The sequence below is a fragment of the Rattus norvegicus genome, chromosome 10, assembly GCF_036323735.1.
Source record: "Rattus norvegicus strain BN/NHsdMcwi chromosome 10, GRCr8, whole genome shotgun sequence".
NCBI classification, from domain to species: domain Eukaryota; kingdom Metazoa; phylum Chordata; class Mammalia; order Rodentia; family Muridae; genus Rattus; species Rattus norvegicus.
In genome coordinates, this window is record NC_086028.1 from 91,854,894 (window position 1) to 91,879,335 (window position 24,442).

Genomic DNA, 24,442 nt, shown 5'->3' on the forward strand with positions numbered 1-24,442 from the left:
GCAGTACACTCCTTCTGTGATACATAAGGTCACAATGTGTGCCTTTCTTCTCTCTGGCTAAAGCCATCATCACGAGCCCATGAACAATCCAGAGCTTGGTGATAAATGAGGTTACTTTAAAAACAATCCTGCTTTCTGGAGCGACCATTTCTATATGTGGAAGGTGCGTGCTTTCACCAGGCACACTTACTGTAGTCCACGTCATCCTCGGGAAGTGAGGCTGCATAGTCAAAATAGGTGGCATTCCAGCGGAGCTCCCGGGTCTTGGTGTCATACATGGTGATGGTGTATTCTGGAGAATATAGATTAGTTGGTTACCACAGAGGGGCTGTGGAACCTCCTGAGGTGCTGAATAGTTACAACAAGAACATTTTCACTAAAGTATGTCAAAGTTGTCACGTAGAAAGGCCAAGACCAGGTGGAGGACTGAAGTCCAGACAGAAGAGCGAACCTGACAAGAGACAAGCCACCCTCGCTCTGCTCTGAAATGCACAGTTCATAGAATCATTAGCCATGCAATTGCTGTTTTTAGCCACTAAGTTCCAGGGTTCTTTATTACACAGTAAGACATAGGTAATATTATTATAAATGGGTTCCTAAGTTGGGCAGTGGTGGCACATGCCTTTAATCCCAGCACTCAGGAGGGAGAGGCAGGTGGCTCTTGGTCAATTCAAGGCCAGCCTGGTCTGTGGAGTGAATTCCAGCCAGGGCTACACAGAGAAACCCTGACCCTCACCTCCACCCCTCAAAAAACAAACAAACAAACAAACAAACAAACAAACAAAAAAACAGAAAGAAGAAAAGGAAAAGAAAAGAAATGGATACCTAGAAACCTAGAAGTGGAATGGTACTGCAACAAAAAACTAAAACGGGTGGCACTGATTTTGGGAGCAGGTGGCAGAAGATGGGAAGGTGACAGGAGACTTGGAGACTTGAAAGGACCAGCGAGGAAGGCCCTGTGGGAGGCTGAAAGGGGCAGTCCAGTTAGGAGTTTATAGAGTAGTCACATTAGTTAGGCAGTCACTTGGAAAAGACAGGAAAGGTGCCTGCTGGACTCGGTAATCTAGCTGGTGAGACGAGGCATAGGCAGAAAGTGCTAAATGGTTTTCTGAGCTGTGTGGGGCATGCTACAAGACGATGAGTTCAAGAAGAAGCTGTGCTAGTTTCAAGCAGGATACAGAGGAAATAGAACTCAGAATGGATTCTCTAGCTAAGGAAGTCCAGAGTTACCAGCAGGGGGAAAAGTTCCGGGTCAAGGTTAAGGTTAAATCAAACTCAGGAGAGTCAATACTATCCTTAGAGACCGCAGGAAGACTTAGGATGATACTTTGGAGGCCCTCTAGCCAGAGTCATGAGAACGCTGGCTCATGGCACTCTCACATTCTCCAGTGGACATTTGTGGTATGGCCTTTATCTAATAGACTGACTATAATTTGGCACATGAGAAGCTCACCAAGTTTTAAAGGAGCAATATTAGTACAACAATCAGATAGTAAACAGGGGTGGGGTCCAGTTTCCTACTCTTAACAAGGAATAGATTGAGAAAGCTACAAAACTAGCTGTTTTTCCTTTTCTCTTCTCTTTCTTGTTTTATAGTTCATTTAATTTTATTTCACATGCATTGGTGTCAGATCCCTGGAACTGGAGTTAGAGACAGTTGTAAGCTGCCATGTTGATGCTGAGGATTGAGCCCAGGTCCTCTAATAAAGCAACCAGTGCTCTTAATCATTAAGTCATCTCTCCAGCCCGTCTTTCTCTTAAAATTATATATATAACCCTTTACCCTTTGTCCTTCCCCTTTGAACAAGAACGTTTATTACAGCCACCCTGTCTCACTGTAGACCAAGCTGAAGAAGGGAAAGAGGCACATGAGGAAAACCCTCCTCCCCATCCCTCTCGTCTGTTCAGTAGGATCCGGTTTCCTACAGCCCAGGCTGGCCTCGACTCACATGCAGCCGAGGCTACACTGCATTCCTGGTCCCATGTGTTGGGACTGCAGGTGTACACCACCACGTTCAGTGACAACTTGTCTCTTTAATTCAGTCTCCAGATGGGAGGATCCTCATCTACCATCATGCCTGACACAGATGCCAAGACACTGGGTTCTGACTGGGTTTTAGAGATCTTGGGAGGAAGTGAACGAGTTCTGCATTGGGAAAGCCGCACTACTGTAGTCAGAGGACAGACTAGGGAGGAATAACTGAGCAGGGCCATTGTCACTTCTTCTATCAAGGGGTTGTGCCTTTGTCTTCACCCTTGGCTCTGGGCCTGCTTTGATCAAATGACTGAAGCAGAGAAAGCTATGTGAGGCAGTCTAATAGCCACTTTTGCCCAAGAAGTAGCCATGTCAGAAAATACAGGCTATCCACAAGTTTACGTGGAGCTGAACCAGGATCCCAGATGATTCATCTCAGCATGAAAAGTAGAGAAGAGTCCCCCTGAATTCCTTAGTCTAAGCATTAGGACAACAAAATGGCCGTTACTTTAAGCAACTAGGTTAGGCAGCTTATTACGACAATAGATAATGGAACAATGGCTTTAATGGACTAAGTACCCACATTCCCACCAAAGCCAGAGCATGTCCAGATTCCCTCCAATACCCCAATTCTACCAGAGACCCATGCAGTTTTTATCCCTGTGTGAAGAAGATAGGAATCACTCTACAGCTTTACTTGATGGAAAAAGGAAGACATCTTAAGTAGTTCTAACAGTTGGAAATGAGGATCCTGGGTTTTTATAGGAGAGGATGGCTGCTATAACAGGCCTGTCAACTCGTATTGAATATATATATATATAATCCATGTGTCCCCAGCACAGGAGAGTTAAAATGGAGTGTTCCTAGACAAGGTGGGAGCTTGCAGCCAGACAAACAGCTTCAAGGGGAGAGAACTTTTGAGCAGAGCTGTGAAAGGATAAAGGACATTTACTTGCCAGAGAGGCAAACCCAGGCATACCTGGTGGAGAGAGCCACTCCACTGTGAGTCTTTAAAAATAGCACTGCTGTTCAGAGAGCTGTAGGCAGTGCACCCACTTGAAAACATTTCAAGAAGGGCAATGCAGCAGCTGGGTCACAACAGGGTCATCTGGACACATTCCCTGGGGTGTAAGGGTCTGAGAACTCTGGCTGCTTGGGGAGTGCAACTCTGGCCACTTTGTGAAGAACAAATCTAGGCCAGGCCAGTGCAGGAGCTTTGGGCACTCTCTCTAGAAACAGGAAGGCTGCACAACAAAGGCTTATTTCTTACCTGTCCGTCCAAGATACAGAAGGGAAGTTGACGGGCACAGACTGTCTGCGAAGGCTGATGACAAAGTCTGCTGCTTCTCGCCAGTCAGGAGGTCGATGACATACCAAATGTCTTGCTTCTTACCTGGAATGGTAGTGGATAGATTCACTGTTAACATCCACCACAAACGGAAATAAATGGCACTGCCAAGGTGGCACTTCCAGCCAGTCAAGAGCCCCTCCGTGCTGGGAGGCAGACCTGAAATCCCTAGGATGTTGGAGACGCTTCTCTGGTGCTCTGGAAGTGACAAAGTAAATGGTAATATCAACATACTAACTCCTTGGGCCACTGACTCTTACATTAATTTAATGACCTAAAGCTGACATAAAAATTTCTTTAAACCTTATAGTTAAGAAAAATGTTCATACTATACTCTTAACTTTCAAGTTGGATTTCATTGCTTTGAGTAACTATTGTAAATATGAAAACTCTTGCCTGTCCTTTTCCCACGAATGAGGATCTATATAAACCACACACACCTAGGGGCTCACCTCCTGGTAACTATGATTCATATTCTTCATCATCCCTACCAATTAGCCCACATGTGAAGCTGCACGAAACTATAATTAGCTAGTACCTGTGACTGGTCAGCAGAGTTGCTGTAACCTGATGCTAATGAGGCTAAAGTTATCTCAACCTTTGTCTCTAGCCAGTAAACTATTCCCAGGTCACAGTTCCCTTGGTCAGCTGATTAAACATGAACAGGCAGACAGCACAGCCACACAAACACTTTCAGGAAAACATACAGCATGCGTATCTGTGGCACAGACATGGGCATCTTGGTTTGAAGGCCAACAGCCACTGTAACGTGTACACTTCTGTTCCTTAAGCCACACTTCTGGTCATTTATACCTTCCTACTTTAATATTATTTCCTACATTCAAATTCCAAGGAAGCAGAATAGAGAGAAGCCCGAGAAGGTCACAGGGCACCAGACTTTGTTAAAGCTATACTTAGCTGTAACATATGTAACACACCAGAGTCCACACATGCACAACTTGTTTGCGGATTCTAACTGTTCTCAAAAATAAAGTCTTCATAGGTCTGAAGATACAGAGTAAATTATACCCAAGTAAATATGACCATAAATACCTTCCATCTATGGGACAGGCATCTGGTTACTTCAAGGACCAATGCAGTCTGTATAATCTACCCTCAGCCCCAATGGATGGACTGAATAACTAAACGCTCATAAATAAACTCAGTGAAATCACCTAAGACGTGGCACAAAGATGGCGGAAACAATATCCTCTGACCATCGATGATGGATTGCTGGCAAAAGCTGGAAGACTAGCCTGGAGCCAGTCAAAGGAGAGTCACATAGGCCCAGGGCATGGTCCAGAGGAGGGGAGGTTTGCTAGTCATTTCCTTTAACTCCCTGGGCTGGGAGTTCCTCATTCTTAAAGGCCATGCAAGAAGCAGGAGCACTAGTGTCCCTGGAAAAAGCTTAAAAACCAGCCTGCAGTTGAGACTTGGGAACGTGCAAGAAACCCTGAAGCAGGAATAGGCGATGTGCACTTTCAGTTCCTCAAGAAGAAAGCTGCTATACAAACACAGCTATTACTGCTACTAGGATTTCAAGATAAATACAGCTCTTTGTGCTCCGAATGCATTTTTATTGACATTTTGGCAGCTTGTTGAGGATCCTAACTACTGAAGAAAAGCAGGTGAGCTGGTGCTTTGGAAGCTGTGACCCCACAGGTATGAAGGCAGCTTTATAAATGCAGGCTGCTAAGTGCTGCTGCTACCAAATATTCTGATAGCAGGAAATACTAAGAAAGCCCTATAATTAATAGGCAGGGCCTGGCTTCCCTTCCTTGGCTCGGACTTGTATTCACTTTAAATTTTACCCATTTGCAGCTAGGTATGTTGCAATCATGAAATAACAGCAGTAGGCCAACCCAGCGGCTAACAGCTTGTTAACTGAGTAACCATATTAATAGTGTCAATTTTTCCTTAGAGGGGGAGAGCTCTTTCTTTTTTTTTTAGATTCTATTTTTTTTCTTTTTTTTAAGATTTTGTTTATTTCATGTATATGAATACACTGTAGCTGTCTTCAGACACACCAGAAGAGGGCATCGGATCCCTGTTACAGATGGTTGTGAGCCACCATGTGGTTGCTGGGATTTGAACTCAGGACCTCTGGAAGTGCTCTTAACCACTAAGCCATCTCTCCAGCCCGGCGAGCTCTTTCTTAATTGGCCATAGGATGTTGGTGTGAGCAACCAAAGCACAACTGAGGCGAAAAAGACTTTACTCAGAAAGATTTTAAAGAAGGTGACAACAGCCTACTCTCACCCAAAACTCTCCCAGAATGCAGGATTCGCTTTCAAAAAGAACCACATTTTTGGTGCTGAAAACAGGAACTCTTACCCATGTAGAGAATTCCATCTGAACTTCGGCATGGGGATGCCTGAACCAATTCCGGGATGGTAAAGGGAAGTTTCTTTAAAAAAAGAGAGAGAGAGAGAGAGAGAGAGAGAGGAGAGAGAGAGAGAGAAACAGAAAAAGTAAGTTAACTAAGTCTTCTGAAATGACTGTAATTTTACCACACGCTGTTCCTATTACCCACTTCTTCTAAAAACAGAGAAGCACATCGCAGATGGGAGTTTCTAGTTGGAACCTAAGAAGGAGGTCCTGGGCTTCCACATCGACTTCCAACGGCCTCTGGGTCCCTCCACCCTGAACTCTGAACACCAACTCATTTATTTGACACAGGATGCACAGGCTCCTCAGGTCTCCTGTCCAGGTGTTCCCTGAGGGTGCCATAAACCTTTCCTGAGAAAACCACACAAATATGGAGAGTCTTGGCTTCTTTTCTTTTTAAATTGAGACAGGGTTTCTCTATGTAATAACCCTGGCTATCCTGGAACTTGCTCTGTAGACCAGGCTGGCCTCAAACTCACAGCGATCCATCTCCATCCGCCTCTGCCTTCCAAGTGCTGGGATTTAAGGCGTGCACCATCATGCCTGGGGGCAGTCTTGGATATTTTAAGGGAAAAAGAAATCTCCTTTCTTCAAAAACTGACCCAAAGATAGCCAGGTTAGGTAGAATGACAATGCCTTTACCCCGGCATTAATGCTGAAAAGAAGCAACTTAGAAATAAGTCCAAGTTTCAAGGGAAGGAGAGGCCATGGTTGCGTGGGCAAAAAAAAGGGTTTGAATTTTAGTGTTTTTTTCAGTAAGTAATTCTCTATTGAAAACACAGCCCATTAGTTATAAAAAGGAAGTTATGGTAGGCGCCAGGAAAAGAAACTCTTAAGAATGCCTAACGTTTCAACACATTTCATCATAAACTGCTGACCTTTTGATGCCCCTTCTGCTTGCTTTGGTGAACTTTATTTTTGGAATGGGCCCTGAAACCATGCAGATACCTGCTGGTAGCTTCTACTGCATGGTCACCTTTTCTCCAAGCAAGAGAAGATTTCTTGGTAGTGTTAATTACTACCTACAGTTCCGTTCATTAACTATCTGCATTTCCCTATCATTCCAACATTCAAACTAAACCTTAGAAAAAGGAAAATGCCAGCAAAAGGTAGCAGCAATGCCTAGAGCTTGCAGATGTTTCTGGAATCAGAAAGTCCTTGTCAGCCCAGCACTCTGAAGTCTTATGCTCCAAGACAGGCACTGTCACGGCTCTGAGAGCACCTGTGGGAAATCACACCTCTTTAAGTCCAAACACCAATCCTGGAATTTGGTCTTGGTCCATCCTTGACTTGTCTTTTCTCTACCTCTAAAGTGGGGGCAACACCCATGGACTAAGAAAAAGGTCAAAAGAAATGACTTATACCAATCAGTCTACACTACTTTTAGCAAGCAGAATGCTTAAAACACAGACGTGTTCCGTGTGTTGTGGAGAGAAACCAACGCAAAGACATGAAAAGGGTGAAATGCAGCTCCACCCCCAGGCTTGCCCTTGTCTGCATCAGCCCCAGGTGTTCGAAACCTAATTTTAAAATACCCATCTGGGAGCCCACAATACACTGCAGAGTCTAGACCCAAGGTTTCCATCCTTGGCTGCACCTCAGAACCACGTGGAGGCTTTTCAAACTTCCGGGTGAAGCATAACATACAAGCAGAATGGGACTCGTAAGCAGAGCTCAGTAATTTGCACCAAATAAACACATCTGTCACTAACATCCTCAGACAGACAGCACTTCAGGCTCTTTGGAAACTCCCTCTGCGCCCTCTTGTTGCTATCAACTCTCAGGGGAAACTATTATCTGGCTTTACTCTAAAACCAACAAAATCTAGTTTTTTCAGCTTTTGAGATTTATAAAATGAAGCCTTTAGTATGTAACCTATTCTGTCTGTCGTGGGGTTTTTTGTTTGTTTGTTTGTTTGTTTGTTTGTTTGTTTGTTTTTTGAGACAGGGTTTCTCTGGTAGACCAAGCTGGCCTCAAACTTAGACTGCCTCTACTGGGATTAAAGGCATGTACCACCATAGCCCGGCTGTCATGTTTTCCTTGGGCACATGCCGGGGGGGTGTTACTTGGTTGTAGGTTGAAGTGGAACCTTGTAGTTTCTTTGGAAAATCAGTTATGTCAAGTGATGGTTTGCTGGGGCACACAGGATGTTTTCTTGGAGCAGAGGTGGGAAAGACTGTTTTCCTGAAGCAGACACAGGTGAAAGGATGTTGTAATATATATAAGCACATAAAAGGACCTGTGAGGAAGGAATATAAATGTAATGCCACAGACAGTGGGGGAAGAGCACTGAGCCTTGGTTTGGTTTGCTCTGCCTCACTGTTCTTCACTAACGACATTCACGTATTAGTTTGCCTTACATAGAGTTGTTGAACTCTTACCTGTGGTGAAGCTGCCATTGAAGATTTCTTCAGGACTGCTTGGTTCATGTGTGGTGTCTGCCTGCCTAGGACTGGTCTGCAGCTGCTCAGTTGTATTCAGTGTTTGCTATGGGACTGAACTGCTGCCGAAGATCAAGCTCGTCCCCAAAGAACTATTGCTGACCAGGTCCACTCCCACATCCTAGTAACTTTTCTCTTCCACCACCTCTGCTGGGAGATTGAGCACTTATTAAAAGTAGGATGCAAAATAAGCATGCGTACGGTAGGTTCTGTCACACGTGCTGCTGTTGAGCCAGTTGTACTGCCTGCATCTCCCCATGGACAGAGTCCTGGCTATTGGCATCTCCACAAACATGAGGTTCCCCTTTGTTCTGGTAGATATGCCAGTCTTCACACCTACATGGAGTAGAAGTGGCCTCACGACTTCAGTTTGTATTTCCCTAATGACACCTCTTCGTGTATATATTTAGCATTAGAATACACTTTGCTACCTTTCTATTGGCTGTTTTGTTTTTTGTTTTTGGGGGGTTTGGGGAGGCTTTAAGATAGGGTCTCACTCTCTAGCCCTGGCTGGTCTTCAACCCCACTATATAGACCCACCAGGTTGGCTTCAAACTCACAGAGATCTGCCTGCCTCTGCCTCTACTTGGGAAGAAATGTGTGCATCATCATGCCCAACCATCTGTCTTTTCCTAATGGCACAGGGGCTCTTTTGGTTGGTTGGTTGGTTGGTTGGTTGGTTGGTTGGTTGAGACAAACCTCATGTAATGCAATTCGTTCTCAAACTCCCTATGTAGCCGAGGATGGCCTTCCAACTTCTGAGCCTCAGGTCTCCACCCCTTGGTGCTGGGATCAGAGACATGAGTCCCCCACTGAGTGTCTGTAGTTGTTGGGATTCGACTTGGCCCCTGTAGGATTTGTTTTTGTTTCTTGAATGTAGATGTTTGGATTTTTTTCTGTTTTTCAAATGTTGGATGTGTGGACTCAAATACTTTGTGGCCTCCTCTCTACAGGAAGAAAAGCTCTTGATTCTGTACTTAAATTTATGATTGGTATCTTCAAAAGTATCCTATTTAAGAAATCATTATGGGCTGGTATAATGGTGCATCTCCTCTGACCTTTACAAACTGTGGTATGAATGTGCATACACATATACAAATAAACAAACATAATAAAAATATAAAAAAATAACGACATTTAAGACCATGAAGTGTTCTAGTACTTACTCCTAAACCTTATTATCTTGCATCTCACATTTATTAATAAATAAATACACAATTTGTCTGAAACTGATTTTTATTCCCATGGATGTACACTTAAGGTATCTTATTTCTACTTGGATACCCCACTGATCTCTTTGTATGTTCACCCCCTTGTGCTGGGGAGCAAAGCCAGAGCTCTGTACATACAAGGCAAACATTTTCTACTGAACCATATTCCCCTCCTAAGAGATACACTAATTATTAAAAAGGTACCCCTGCTAAAATGTCATCTTTGTCACAAGCCAGGTGGTCATCTATGTGGGTTCATTTACAAATCTTCTTTTCTGGAGAACTTAAAAGAAAAAGGCTGATAACTTAGATCAATAGAGGAATGAAGCCTGGGTTCAGCCGTCTTGTTGTAGGTATAGACAGGTTTTCACTATATAGCCCTAGTCTTACTGTATAGTCTGAGCTGACCAGGAACTTTCCAGGTAGACCAGGCTAGCCTCAAACCCATGGACACTGCCTTTGCCTCCTAAGTGCTGGCATTGAAGACATGCACACCGAAATCTGGCTAGGCTCAGCATGCCTTTTAAAAAAATGTTTTATTTATTTTTATATGTACAAGTAACTGCCAACTTATGTTTGTATATCACACGCATGCAGACCCCGGGGTAAGCAGAAAAAGGCAACAGATGCCCTGGAACTGGGGTTCCATTTGTAAATGGTTGCGCTGCTGTGTTGGTGATGGGAACTGAACCTAGGTCCCCTGAAAGCGGAAGGGTAACCAGTGCTCTGAGCCATCTCTTGAACCCCATAGGCTTGGTAATGTCTTTTTTAAGCATACCTCAGGTTATTATAATATGTGGTAAAACTCGAGACTCATTGGTCTAAAATCCCAAGTGGAGATGGTGGTGGACTACCACATGCTTTCCCTGAAAGAGAAGCATATCTCTCTAATATGAGAGGGGTGGAGACTTTTTTTAAAAAATTTTTTATGACATTTATTTATCTCTGTGTGCTGTGAGGGGGACTGAATGCATGGCGCAGCACACGTGTGGAGGCCAGAGAACAACTTAGAGGAGTCAGTTCTCTCCTTCTGCCGCCTGGGTCCTGGGGATCCAACCTGGATTAGCAGAATTGGCAGGAAGTGTCTTTAAGTAGAGTCAGTAAACAGTTAACCAGTAAACAGTATTTCATACAGTTCTTACTCTCAAACTGAAGGTCTCTAGTTAGAGTAAGCATGGCACTGTGTGAGCCCCCTATACCTCCCATAGCAGGTACTGTCTGGGACAGCAGCATCTGCTGGCATGTGTCTGGGATTCTGCACTATGGCTATACAATCAAAAGCTCATTTAGGGGCTGGAGAGACAGCCCCCCGGCAGGTAAGAGTGCTTGCCCTGCAAGCATTGAGGCCCTGAGTTCGAACACTCAAAGTGCACATACATGCCAGACACATAGGTTGAGTGTCTATAACCCCACCAGTCCTACAGAGAGATGGGAGGCAGATGGGGGAGAATCGCTGGAAGTCTGTAGCTCAGCTCTCCTGGCACACAGAGTGGAAAAACAGTAACTGTCTCAACTAAGGTAGAAGACAAGAGCTAAAATCTAAGGCTGTCTTCTGACTCTATATATGTACTGTGACATACACATATGCATTCATAAACATGAATATGCAAACACATACTACACACACACACAAATTTTTTTTAAAAAAGCTAATTTAGGAAGCTCTAAAAAGGCAGTGACCTCTACCAGTCTATCTGAATCAGAGTTCCCAGCAATCTGTAGAAAGCTCCTAGGTGGTCTCAGAGAAGCAGGTCAGGACTCATAAGGAGTTAAATATCCTCACCGTCAGGCCTTCATTGTTCTTGCCTCCAAGTGTGTACAGACTGCCATCATTGGGGTCTGGGAGGAAAGCAGGCCTAGAAATTAAATGAAAAATGTCAATGATAAACTACAGCCCAGGACACAGAGGACTAAAATGATCAAAATTATGCAGAGCCATGGCATGGGGGACAAATGAGTGAGTATGTGGAAGACCACTTGACCCACTGCTTTTTCCACATCAGTCACATAAAGTTAAAATACCCCATGGAGGCACACAATTCCACTTAAGTGGAGGAAAGCAACCTGAGAAAGAAAAGTCACATACTGTGAAGGATGATGAAATAAATGAAAAGGGCTTAGCAAATCTATTTTTAACTTCCATGTCCACTGTACCTGGACATCGACAAATAATATTTAACAGCAACAGTCGAATGCATCTCAGACCAAATCCAAAGTTTTATTTATTCTTGGAGAATTTCATAAATATGTAATATGTTTCGATCATATCCATTTGCCACATTCCCTTCCAACTGCCCCCACACCTCCCCTGCCATGTATGTGCACTGCACACAGCCCTGCCATGTAAGTGCACTGCACACAGGCCTGCTGGATCTCCAGGAACTGGGGATGCAGACGGCGGCGAGCTACTACGTGCATGCTGGGAACTGAATCCGAGTCTCTGCAGGAGCAAGCAGTAAGAGCTCCTAACTGCCGAGCTATCTCAGCTCCCTCTTTCTAATTTTTAAAAGACAATCCACTGAGTCTAATTAGTGTTCCCAGTATCTTTGTCATTTGCAACAAACATTCATTTCTTTCTTTTTTTTTTTTTTTTTGGTTCTTTTTTTCGGAGCTGGGGACCGAACCCAGGGCCTTGTGCTTCCTAGGTAAGCGCTCTACCACTGAGCTAAATCCCCAGCCCCCAAACATTCATTTCTTGAATAAAACAATAAATGCAGACACTCGAGCCTGACATCAGAGAACATGTTAGGAATACAAATCAAGGCCTCCGTCACTAGGATCCCACAAGAAAGTGAGAGGTTGATCTTGTATCAGGTGACTGTGATAAAGATGGAGCTCTAATTAGTGCCAATGAGGAGTCCTTTTCCTAATCTCTCCTCGACTTGGGTTGGTCCATCATTTCAGGCTCTTACGGGTGACATCCCCTTGAATATGCACACATCCTAAGAACAGGTTACCTTCATCATTGCTTTCTGTGCTGTGACACAATCAACAGAGATCCAGAGGATGGAGAGAGGGGTTCAGAGGTTGAGACCTGTCTACTCTTCTAGAAGATCCATGTTCGATTCCCAGAACCCACATGGTGACTCACAACTGTCTGTTAACTCCAATCTCAGGAGATCTGATGCCTTCCCTGGCCTTGATGGGCACCAAGCAACACATGCGATACATAAATATGCACAGAGGCAAAACAACCATCACATAACACAAGCAAACAAAAAAATACATTTAAATAAGTAAATACATTTTAAAAAGAGAGATCCAGGCTTTAGAAGTTTAGTTCAAAACGCAATCTTAGTTCTATCTCAAGTTGCTGGGCATAGTGGCACACACCTTTAACCACAGTACTGGGAAGGCAGATAGATCACTGTGATTTTGAGGCCAGCTGGGCTATATGGTGAGATCTTGCCTCAAGAAAAACAGAAGACAAAAACAACAAGAAGCTCCATTTCAATCAAACCTTTTTAATACAACTGTCTTCTTTCTCACTCAAGGAGCAGAGGCTTCTATCATACCACCTGGAAATTTCTTATGTCTCAAAAATTCTTGTTACACTTTAAACTTGTGCATATATTTGTGCCCAGCAACTAGATAAGATGGTAAGTGAGAAGGAAATACTTAGGAGAAAAGGAAACTTACTCTTCCACGTGTGTTGGGACCTGCAGGACTGGATCTGTGCAAAAGAACAAGAAGTATCATCAGAAGGGCTCTGAAATGTCAGGGCCCTGGAGGTTTCCCAGGACCAACTTACAAGTTCTACCAACAACTAAAGTTCTACCAACAACTAAGGCTGACCTGCACTGTGTAAGATACGTGAGGGCACACAGAAGCACACAGAGGCACAGAGGTAGGCACGTGCTTACTGTTCTTACTAAGTGCATAGTACACTCTAAGGGACACAGAGTGGGCTGGAGAGAAGGCTGGGTGGTTCAAAGCAGTTGTTGCTCCTGCACAGGACTCAGGTTGGATTCCCAGCACCCACATGGCAGCTCACAGCCATCCATAACTCCAATTCCGGGGGATCTGATGCCCTCCTTTTGCTCTCTGAGGACACCAAGCATATATGGTGCATATTCATACACAGGTAAAACATTCACACATAAAATAAATAAATTTAACAAAAAGTTTTAAATATTTACTTTTATTATACATGAGTGTTTTGCCCACATGCATGTCTCTGCCATGTTTGTAAAAAGTCTGCAGAGACCAGAAGACGGCATTGGAAGCCTGGCACGGAGTTACAGATGCTTGTGAATTGCTGTATGCAGGTTGGGTATTAAAGCCAGGTCTTCCAGAAGAGCAAACAGGATTCTTAACCCCTGAGCCCTCTCTCCGGTGCCCACCACAGGGATCATTCGTTTGCTGTTGGGACACCTAGCATGGAGCAGATATACCCACTGGGAATGCCCCACTTCATAACTGATGCTAACCGGATAGTAAATGCCCTTGCAGCCACTTATGGCGATCCTACTGGCTTCAAGGACTGATCCTCTGTGATCACTAATTGGATTTCTGTAAAATCTAGCTTAAAATAGTATAAAATACATTGTACAAAGACGCACACAATAGCATTATAAATGAAGTAAGTATTCTCTGATATGGGTAAATTATGTTTGGCAGAAAATTAAGGCCTCTAAAAAGTCTAATAAAATTTTGTTTTTGTTGGTTTTTTTATTCTGTTTTGAGACAAGGTCTGACTAGCTCTGGTTGGCCTTAAACTCACAGAAATGGCTGCCTTTACCTCCTGAGTGCTGGGATTAAAGTTGTACATCACCAGGCCCAGTGCTAATAAACCTAAGTTTTCTATTTCTGTAGTCATATAGTCAGGTAAAAGGCACATTTGCATAGGTTATAATGTGACAATACAGAAAGCCTTCAGTACAACAGAAAAACACTACATATTAATGATCTTTTTTAAAGTATGACCAAATTTCACTTTTTCTATTTTTCTCATATTTTCTACAAGATTGGATTTTACTTTTCCAATTAGAAAAAAAATGTTTTTTTTTTCCTTCTTCTCTGTTTACAGCAGTAATTCCATGTTTATAGCAGTAAAATCTGGCTGAATCCTCTTCGGAGGTTCTCCTGGGCATAACCAAAGATGAGGCTGCTGATTGGCTGGGATGGATAGTGTGGCGAGAGGACCTGAGTAGCAGTAGCAGGCGGCCACGTCTGAAGACCTCAAGGAAGAGACCGTGTAGTGAGGCAGCATTGCCAACTAATGCCCACAGCCCAGAGCCAAGCCCCATACTCCAGAGAAGAGAGGGAAGCGTTAACAAGATTTTGTATGCAGAGTTTGAGACTCAGGAGGCTCATGGTGACAGACAGCTGTCTGATTTTCCTGTCACCTGGGACTCTCCTGTGAAGTAGTCTTTCAAATCTTGTCACATGCTGACTGCTTACAATGGAGACACACACCAGATGTGGTTTGCAGGCAGCAAACAAACAAATTCACTAAACCAAGAACACGCAGGAAACAGGGTGAACTTTCAGTCAGTCAGCACATGTTTATCTTTCCCATGAATCACCTCTCAGTCCACTCTCACAAACAGACTGATGCAAGAGACAGGAAATAAAGGCACACGGCACTCACTCAACTGAAATAGAGCAGGCAAGGTGCAATTAGGGCCCAGAATCTCCAACTCGGCCCCAAAGCCATGCAGGCCACACAAGCCAGCAAAAGCAAGAATGTCAGACTCCAAAGAAAGCACAGCACTGTAAAAAGCCATCTTTTTTGCTTGCTTTAGTCACTTAATGATGCCACAGGTAAAACAGAGGGAGAAGGTACTGCTACAAATCTAGCAATTACAAAAATAAGACATGGATGTTAAAGTGTGTGAATTCTTGCTCATAACCTGATCTTTGCTGTACAATGTCTGCTCAGTTTCATGGACTTCAGAGGCAGATTTCCCTAGCTTTTCATGGCCTATCTACTGGCACTTTGATTTTTTTGAGGCCTTAGGTCTTCAGATGTACCCTGCATCCTAAGACACAGAATATTAGTAGAAAACAGAAGGTTCCCTCTGCCAACAACATCAGTGCTGAAGGAACATTCTTGCATTCATCTTAGGTAAAGGTAAACTCTAGGGATGTGGTCACAGGGTTTCCTTTACACTTGTTATATATGCAGTATGACAGGGTACCTAGACAAGTTTCTGCTAAGGTGTGGACCAGGTTGAAAACTCATTTACTAAGATACCTCTGACAGAGGCAGGCCGAGTGTGCTACTCAGCTTCTGAGCTATAGCGATGGCCTGTTCTACAGATACTTTTCTTCTTAAAGAATAGTTGGTAGCCGGGTATGGTAATACATGAGTGTAATTCTAGCACTTGTAAGCATGAGGCAGGGGAATTCAAAGTTCAATGCCAGCCTGGGCTAGTGAGATCTTGTCTGGTAAGAGATCGAATCCAAGATTTGCTTGAAAATAATACAGAAAAGAGTTGTGTATGGGGCAGATTGGTATGAAGTGGCAGACTGCTGGTAACATGTTAGAAATAGAATCAGGGACAAGGAGTCTTTTCACTTTTTTCTGCATATATGCTTGGAATTTTGTACATTAATAAAGGTTAAAGAGAAACATTTTTGTGACCCCCAACAAAAACAAAAACAAACATCACTTGAAAACGTGACGAAAGATCAACAGGGAAAGTGTTTTTTGATTTACTAATGAGAACTACATCAGGCAAGATTCTCGCTTACAAGCTTCAGACAGGAAAATACCTTGGGCAACAATAAGGCTGTGAGCAAACACTCCTGTAAAGTAGGTCAGTCCATCCATATGGAGCCAGAGAAGGGTAAATAAATGCCAACCTCACTGAGCTGTTTTACTTACAGAAATCATAATAATAATTGGTGTAACTCAAGGAAAAGGTGAGGTTATGGGTAACGCTATGGGAAAATACCACTGAAAACAATGCTGGGTCTCTCCCAACCAAGATTACCTTGGGAAGAAACAACCTGCTAACTGTGGCCCTGGAAGGAACCACGCTGGATTAAACTCCACCTGCCAGTGTCTAGCATCCTGGGCCAGCTCAGGTGACACTTACTGCTACCATACTGTGCTAATCCAATCCTTGTCAACAGGAGACAGCACTGGGAAGGCAGAAGCCCATACTTTCTTGTCTGAGCTTATTGGGCACAAGTGTAAAATGCTCCTCTCCCCAGCAGATCTGGAGAGGCATCTACAACCGGCCCTAAGCACAAGGCGGGCACAGGAGCTATTTTCTCACAACCAACTGGACACTTCCACTAGGTGCTCCCAGCACCTCACCTCCACCCTCCAAATTACTCTCTCCATCTTTCACCCAAGACTGCCTTCTTGAATACACTATATTTGTTTTTTGCTTATTTTGAAAATAGTTTTTCATATAATATATTCTTATCATGATTTTCTCCTCCATCTCCTCCCAGATCCTCCCCATTTTCCCCGCCCATCCAACTTCAGCCCCACCCCCTTTTCAGAAGACAAATTGGGGAGGAAGGATTACAGGAGCTAGACAGGTAAAGGACACCACAGGAAACCCCACAGAGTCAACTAAGCCGTGCTCACAGGGGCTCACAGGGACTGACCTAGGCTCTCTGGCACATAGGTTACAGCTGTGCAGTCTGGTCTTCTTGAGGGACTTGTCGCAGTGGGAGCAGGGGCTGGCTGTCTCTGACTCAGCTGCCCACTTTGGGGGTCCTTTCCTCCTACTAGGTTGCCTAGGAGCCTTAATAGGAGCAGTGGTGCCTATAGTCTTGCTACAACTTGATGTGCCATGGGAGGCCCGGCCTCTCCTGAAGAGAAAACAAGGAGTGACTATTGGGAGGAAGAAGACTGGAAAAGAGGAGGGAGGGGAAACTGGTAGGGATGCAAAAGAAGGAAAGAAAGAGGAAGAAAGGAAGGAAGAAAAAACAAACAGAATAGAACAAAGCAAACAAAAAGCCCAAGAAGCACATACACACAGAAAGACAAACACACAAACGACATCACCAACTTCTTAAACACACAGGGGACTGCATAACTGAACGTGGGGGTCAACATTCAACAGTGAAAGTTTTCTGAACACCGAGGTGTCTCTGGCAGCCTTCACCCATGAACAAACAACCTCACTGCAGCCTTGGACCTAAATATACAAATATTCTTCGCACCTTGCCATCAGGCCACACAGCACCAGTTAGTACTCCCTGAAATGCCGTGGCTCAAATCAGAGCCTGTATGTTACGAACGACATAACACTGTACATTCTCTTTGTACATTCAAAGTTTTCTGCTCTCATAGAAAAGTAAGGGTTTAAAGTCAATTACGGTAGTGCATATCTACAATACCCAAATTTGGGAGGTGGTACAGTGGAGAGAGGAGTTCAAAGGTCATCTCCATCTGCACGGTAAGTAAATTTTAAGGCAGCCTGGGTTATTTGAGAGTATCTCAAACAAACAAGCAAACAAATTAACAACAACAAACCCCACTACCAATAACAAGAGAGACATGCTTTAATTATAGATTACATAATTTAATTAATTACAGAAGCAGTAATATTTTCCTACTTTCTTACATGCTGTGACTGTATCATAATACTATTATCTTTAGATTGTATTGAGTTAAATTATTGTTTGACTTAAAAATTGGTGTTTGAGCCGGGTTCAGTGGTACACATCTTTAATCCCAGAAATCAGGCAACAGACACAGGCATGAATCCCTTGAGTTTGAGGCCAACACTGTTTACATAGCAAGTTCCAGGCCAGCAATGGCTCAAAAAACCGTATCTCAATGTAAATAAACAAATATTAAAAAAACTGGTGTTTGAGTCACTGACATTAGTTTCATTTAAAAAAAAAATCATTACTTTGCCCTGTTAGGCAAAGATTCCCAACCATTTCGGAAATGACACTAAATATACTTCTGTCATTTTGTACTACAGATTTGTGTGAAGTGGGTTCTCAATGACAGTTATAAAATCAAGATATTCATCAACTGAAAAATGTTGAAGATGCCCCACATCCTGCAGTGTCAAATGTTCAGCCAAGACTTTATTTTTCCTCCTCTAGAAAGGTATCTTTAGTTTTTGTTTGTTTTTTTTTTGTATTTTCATAGTGTATCTTCATTGTACATGATACTGTACAACATAAGGATATTTTCATGTTCTAAGTATGTATACCCATTGAGAACATCCCCAAACACCCAACACACATACTCTATCTTCTTCAAACACTTAATTCTTGGAGCCAGAGAAATGACTCAGTGGTTAAGAGCACTTGCTGTGCACCCATGAGCATCTGAGTATGGAGCCCAGCCCCCAGGCAACAGGCAGATGTAAGGCCCAGCACATCCGAGACCCTGCATTCTGGGGCTTGCTGGTTGCCTGGCTAACCAAAAAGTATAAGCTCCACATTCGAGGAGAGACGCTGCCTCAGAGGAGTAAGACAGAAGGACGGAGAGAATATCCAGGGCCTACCTCCTTTGTCGTGCGTGTGTGCGTGCGTGCGTGCGTGCGTGCGTGCGTGTGTCCATCACACACACACACACACACACACACACACACACACACACACACACATCAATATGTATCACACTCATACATATACAAGACTTAATTCTTTTATATAAAAAAACAAGGGGCTGAGGATTTAGCTCAGTGGTAGAGCGCTTACCTAGGAAGCGCAAGGCCCTGGGTTCGGTCCCCAACTCCGAAAAAAAGAACCAAAAAAAAAAAAAAAAAAGTGCCCTCATTGGTATGCAAATTTGATTATGCTTTAAACAAATGAAAAAATTCGTTACTATTTATTTATCAATTACACCAATTTCATAGAGCATCTTTTTTAATTTATTTTTATGGGCTGGAGAGGTTGTTTCTGTGGTTAAGAGCACTGACTGCTCTTCCAGAGGTCCTGAGTTCAAATCCCAGCAACCACATGGTGGCTCACAACCATCTGTAACAGGATCTGATGCCCTCTTCTGCTGTGTCTGAAGTCAGCTACAGTGTACTTATAATAAATAAATAAATAAATAAATAAATAAATAAATAAATCTTTTTAAAAAATAAATTTATTTTTACTTTATGTTCATTAGTATTTTGTCTGCATGTATATGTGTGTGAGGGTGTCAGAAGCCCTGGAAGTGGAGTTACAGAGAGGCAGACCGGTTATGTAGGTGTATTGAACCAGGTCCTCTGAAGAACAACCAGTGCTCTTAACTGCTGAGCTATCTCTCTAGCCCCTCATGGATTAAACACAAATTAAATAATTGTAAGACTTTATTTTTGTTTGTTTTGGTTTTGTATTTTCTTTTTGGAGAACAGGTTTCTCTGTGTAGCCCTGGATATCCTGGAGCTCCCTCTGTAGACCAGGCTGACCTCAAACTCAAGAGATCTGCTTGCAGCCTCTGCCTCCTGATTGCCCTCTGCCTGGAAAGACTTTATTTCATATAGAAATAGAGAAGGACAATCCTCCCAAAGACATCCTCAGATCACACTTCAAGACTGGAAACCCTCTGGTGGCTTCCTAGCTCACTCGGGCCACTGCTCAGATGGACTCCCCCCTTTCCCTGCCCACTAGCTCCTCCTCACTCTAGCCCAGCATGCTGCTTCCTAGTACACCTACCCTGCCAGGCACATCTGCCCAGAGCCCCTGCATTCCTTTTCCCTCAGCTTAGGTCTTTGACTGGATGTCATACCTCAAACGTCTTCCATGACTATCTCTCTCCCTCAGGATTTCCCACATCCTCTGCTGAAATCTTCCCTGTGGCACTTGTCCCCTCTTAAATTCTGGGTATTCTGTTATTGATTTGTGTAGTGTCTGACTCTGGATACTACCTTCTGCTGTCTGCCACATTCTCATGACCTAAGATATCTTCGACACGCAGCAAATGTTCAGTGCATACGCTGAAGAGTCACTGAAAGGCACGAATTTACTTCCTACTTCCTATTCAGTTCACATATCCAGTGATCACTTCTAATTACCCAACATATCTGCTCCAACTGTGAGCCCCAGATCTTTCTAGTGGTTCCCTTTCCTCAACACAGGCCTCTGAACACTGTTGAAAACACTGCAATCAGCTGGGCAGTTGTGGTGCAGCCAGCATTCATGGGCAGAGGTGAGCAATTCTCTGTGAGTTTGAGGCTGGTCTACAGTGTGAGTTCTAGAACAGCGGGGGCTACAGAGAGAACCTTGTCTCAAAAAAAACAAGAAAAAAGAAAACACTGCAATCATTTGGGGCAATATATGTACATATATGACCACATACATTCTCTACATAATCTTTCTTTCTTAAATGCATCAAATTTAAGTACCTAGTTTAAATTATCTTGGAAAGCTATATAACCCGTCACTCCCTTCACAGTCATAGAACATTTCCATTACCCCAAACACTTTTTTACACCCCTGTGGAATCAGTATTCCCAAATCTTCCCCACCCCCAAACAACCACTGCTAAGATTCCTTTATTTGTGTGAAGACACTTTTGTGTAGGAATTCTTTTTCACTGTACACTGTTTTTGGAATGCATTCCTGCAGTATCCCTGACCAAGATTAAAGAGCAGCATTCTGCCTTGAGAATGTGCCAGTATTAGTTACCTGTTAATGTGTTGAGGGACATTTGGGTTATTGTGAAATAAAACTACTAACATTTGGGTCTGGGTCTCTTTTGAACCACTTTGTCTTTCCCGTGGGAAAATGCTAAGAGTGGACTGGTTGGTCCTTACCACTTACATTCAACACCTACCTACAGCATCCAACAGCGATCCACACGGCTTTTGAAATGCTGATATCTAGGCTCATCCCCTAGAAAATGACTGTCTCATAGGCAGGAATTCTCTAGCTACCTATGCAATGTGCAGGCCCTACAGGAAAGCACTGTTCCAAGTTCCCTGTCCACCTTCTCACCTATGCTTTCTCAGTCCTTTCTCCTCTGTCAGGATCACACTGCCACAGTAACCTTTCCTGAGTAAACCTCAGAGATACTCTTAAATCCTTGTCAGGTCTCTACCTGGCACTGACAATGTTACCATATGCAGCTGCTCAGGTCTCAAACCTGCTCCTCACTAACCCCAGAGGGGCTGGTGTCTCAGTACCACCCAGTTACAGGGCTGACTGACGTCTTAGTACTCTCCAGTCACATAACCTGAAACATTCCTGTCTTAAGGATTACTTTCTCTTACTATTCCCATCCAATTAGATCCTGTGTTTTGTAAACTTTGATTTACTAAATAATTTTTTGGAACTTATCTCTTCCTTTTCATCTTATCACTTTAAAATGAGAAAGCTGCCAGGTAGTGGTGTGCACACCTTTAATCCTAGCACTCAGGAGGCAGAAGCAGGCTCTGAGTTTGAGGACAGCCTGGTCTATAGAGTGAGTTCCAAGACAGCCAGCGCTGCGGAGAAACCCTGTCTCAAAAAAGGAAAGAAAAAAAAAAAAGGGTTGGGGTGGGGGGAGGACAGACAGACAGACATCATCTCCCACTGGTCTACACGCCAGCTCCCCATCGCAGTCTCTGTGGTTCTCAGACCCACATTCACTGTTACCTAAGAGGGCCGGGCTTGACAAAAGTAATGCGCATGTCTCCTCCAAATCCTCGGTGACTCCTCTCCAGTACCGAATGCCTTCTACCGCTGTGGCTTCCCCATCCATCATGTTCATAGCTCCTTCATGTCTCAGCAATTTCCCAATAAAATTTCAAACAGACCCATTTCCTAAGTAGATAGGTCTGAGAAACTTAGAATTTAGGTCCAATAACCGAGAAGTCATGGGGTTAATACACACACACACACACACACACACACACACACACACAAAACAGTGAAAATTTTTCATTCTTAATCATAATTACTAACTATGGAATGTGTGTACCTGTCAAGCACTATACAATTTTCGAACCTTAGAATAGACTGGATGTGGCCACCCCCATTACCATTTAACATAGATTTTTCACATGGTACTTGAATTTTGTCATGGCAACTGCCAAAAAACCAGCTTCACAAAGATATAATACCATTGCATTGGAGTGAATGTAGCATGATCTGAGATTAAAAACTACCAAGTTCTTCAAGCATGATGTTTGACGTCTGTCAACTGTGGGCTCACTTCTCCATGATTTCTTGCATGAGTGACTCTTCCACCAACTCCTCGTGGGTTTTGATGCTGATCTTGTGCTCACCTCCACCTAAGTCAGCTCACCCTCAGCGTCCACTCAAATAGCCCTCTCTCCAGGAAATAAGAAACGCACTATCTGCTGTGTGTACTTGGCCAATCACACGACGGACCACCTGTGTTTCTCAAGGAACAAGTGATTTGTTTCATTCTCGTGCTTCTGTGATGTCAGCTACTTAAGGATTGTACTGAATTCCAAATACTGTGGGGCAGGGTCTACCTATTCTGTTTGCTGGGAAATACACACAGCAAACAGAGAAAGCTCACATATATTTAGTGACTAACCAGAGAGTGTGCCTCTGGGTGGCTGCTGCCCAAGCCTTTGCCCTAATACACAGGGAACAATGCAGTCTGCAGAATGAAAGGCAATCAGTAATTTAGATTACTGCAGGTAGAATGCAGCCAGATTTTCCTAATGAAAAGAATAATCCCATGTGAACACCTACGTAACACAAGTTAAAAGCAGCTGCCTAGGTGCAGTGCTGTTTATTCATCCATGTTAAAAATGTCTTACATTTATGGATAAGATGATGTGGCACTTGCTTCAAAATAAAAGGAGGAAAGGGGACAGATTGTCGTGTGTTGACTGACCATCACTGCAGCTGGGTATTGGCTATGTGAGGCTCTCTTGATGTTGTTCCCTTTAATTCTGCACACGCGCGCGCGCGCGCGCGCACACACACACACACACACACACACACACACACACTAACTTTTCTAAAACCCAACAAAAAACATTAAAAAATAAATGATTTCAGGAAATCCTTTCCTACAAGCCGGAAGCAAAGGCATTCTTACCCCTACCTTCACCTGCACTACACCTCTGGAGGTCTGATCCTCCAGTTCCCCAGGGCAGCTGCATGCCAGAGACACCCTGCCCCAGCCCAGACTTCCCTAGCAGGAGCTGCTCAGGCTGGTGTGCTGTAGAAGAGGATTGGGGGGTGGGGAGAGCAGAGACAACACAACTTGGCTAAAGAGAAAAGGAGCTTTAAAGACGTCAATCAAAATTAAATTAACTGTTTCAAACTAGAGCTGATGATGAACAGCTTTGTCTAGAGGTGGTTCTAGGCAAGTAAGAACCTTTGATTATAGACCCTTTGAGAACACACTGCTCACTTAACTGGTGCTCAAAGAGCCTTGAAAGATCATTCTCTTCCCTGCTCCAGAAAAACACCAATATTCTGGAGCAGGCCACTTCTCCCAGGTATGCAGGTACACAGTAAAGCACAGGCTGTACTGCCCTCCCACATGCCACTTCTCCCAGGTATGCAGGTACACGGTAAAGCACAGGCTGTACTGCCCTCCCACACGCTCACCTTCCAACCTCTATCGGGCTCCACATAAAACCGCTGAACCCAGCTTCCTCTCAGACTAGACTTCTCCAGGGCAACCTACACGCTATGGCATTTGGTCAGACACCCTTTTAAGTGTCTCCAAGTGATGTGAAATGTTCTGGACCATCCTTTAAAAAGGCATTTAAGGACTATAAAGACCAGAGATGAAGTCTCAAATGCTTTGAAACCCCCTCTCCACCACACACACACACACACACACACACACACACACACACACACACACACTCTTTTTCTCACCCTTACTCCTTTGTCCTTTTTCTTTCTCTAACAGAAAGAGAGAAACCCAACTAGTGATCATCTGTTAGCATCTAGCGTATGCATCTCAAAAACAAACACTGGGCCTCTACCATCACCTTAGTTCTGCTAAGTGCTTTACAGGGTAAAGGGAGGGCACTGTTGTTTGAAGTATGCATCTATGACATAGTACATATGAATTTTCTGAGTATATCCATAGGACATAGCATCCCCTAGGTGTGAGTTAACATATTCAACACACACACCTTCATAGAATAAGCAAGACCAGAGTATGAGAGGGTGACAGGGAAAAATGACTTAAAAGCCACTTTCTTGTCCCAAGCCTGGTCAGTGTGGTGTGTTCCTG

General features: G+C 43.7%; 1 protein-coding gene across 5 annotated transcripts in view; it reads right to left on the reverse strand.

Annotated features, from left to right (window-relative positions):
* Nucleotides 1–24,442, reverse strand: part of Ern1 (endoplasmic reticulum to nucleus signaling 1) — a 94,314-nt gene that overhangs the window by 28,231 nt on the left and 41,641 nt on the right. For 4 of the 5 annotated variants that reach the window (XM_006247634.5, XM_017597474.3, XM_039086647.2 and 1 more), the window contains exons 3-7: nt 13,003–13,036; nt 11,147–11,219; nt 5,658–5,730; nt 3,246–3,368; nt 191–292 (exon numbers count right to left, since the gene is read on the reverse strand). In XM_006247634.5, coding sequence (XP_006247696.1) covers nt 191–292; nt 3,246–3,368; nt 5,658–5,730; nt 11,147–11,219; nt 13,003–13,036 — 405 coding nt within the window. Of the gene's footprint in view, nt 1–190; nt 293–3,245; nt 3,369–5,657; nt 5,731–11,146; nt 11,220–13,002; nt 13,037–24,442 lie in introns of those variants that run through there. The other variant, XM_063269670.1, reaches the window with a different exon arrangement.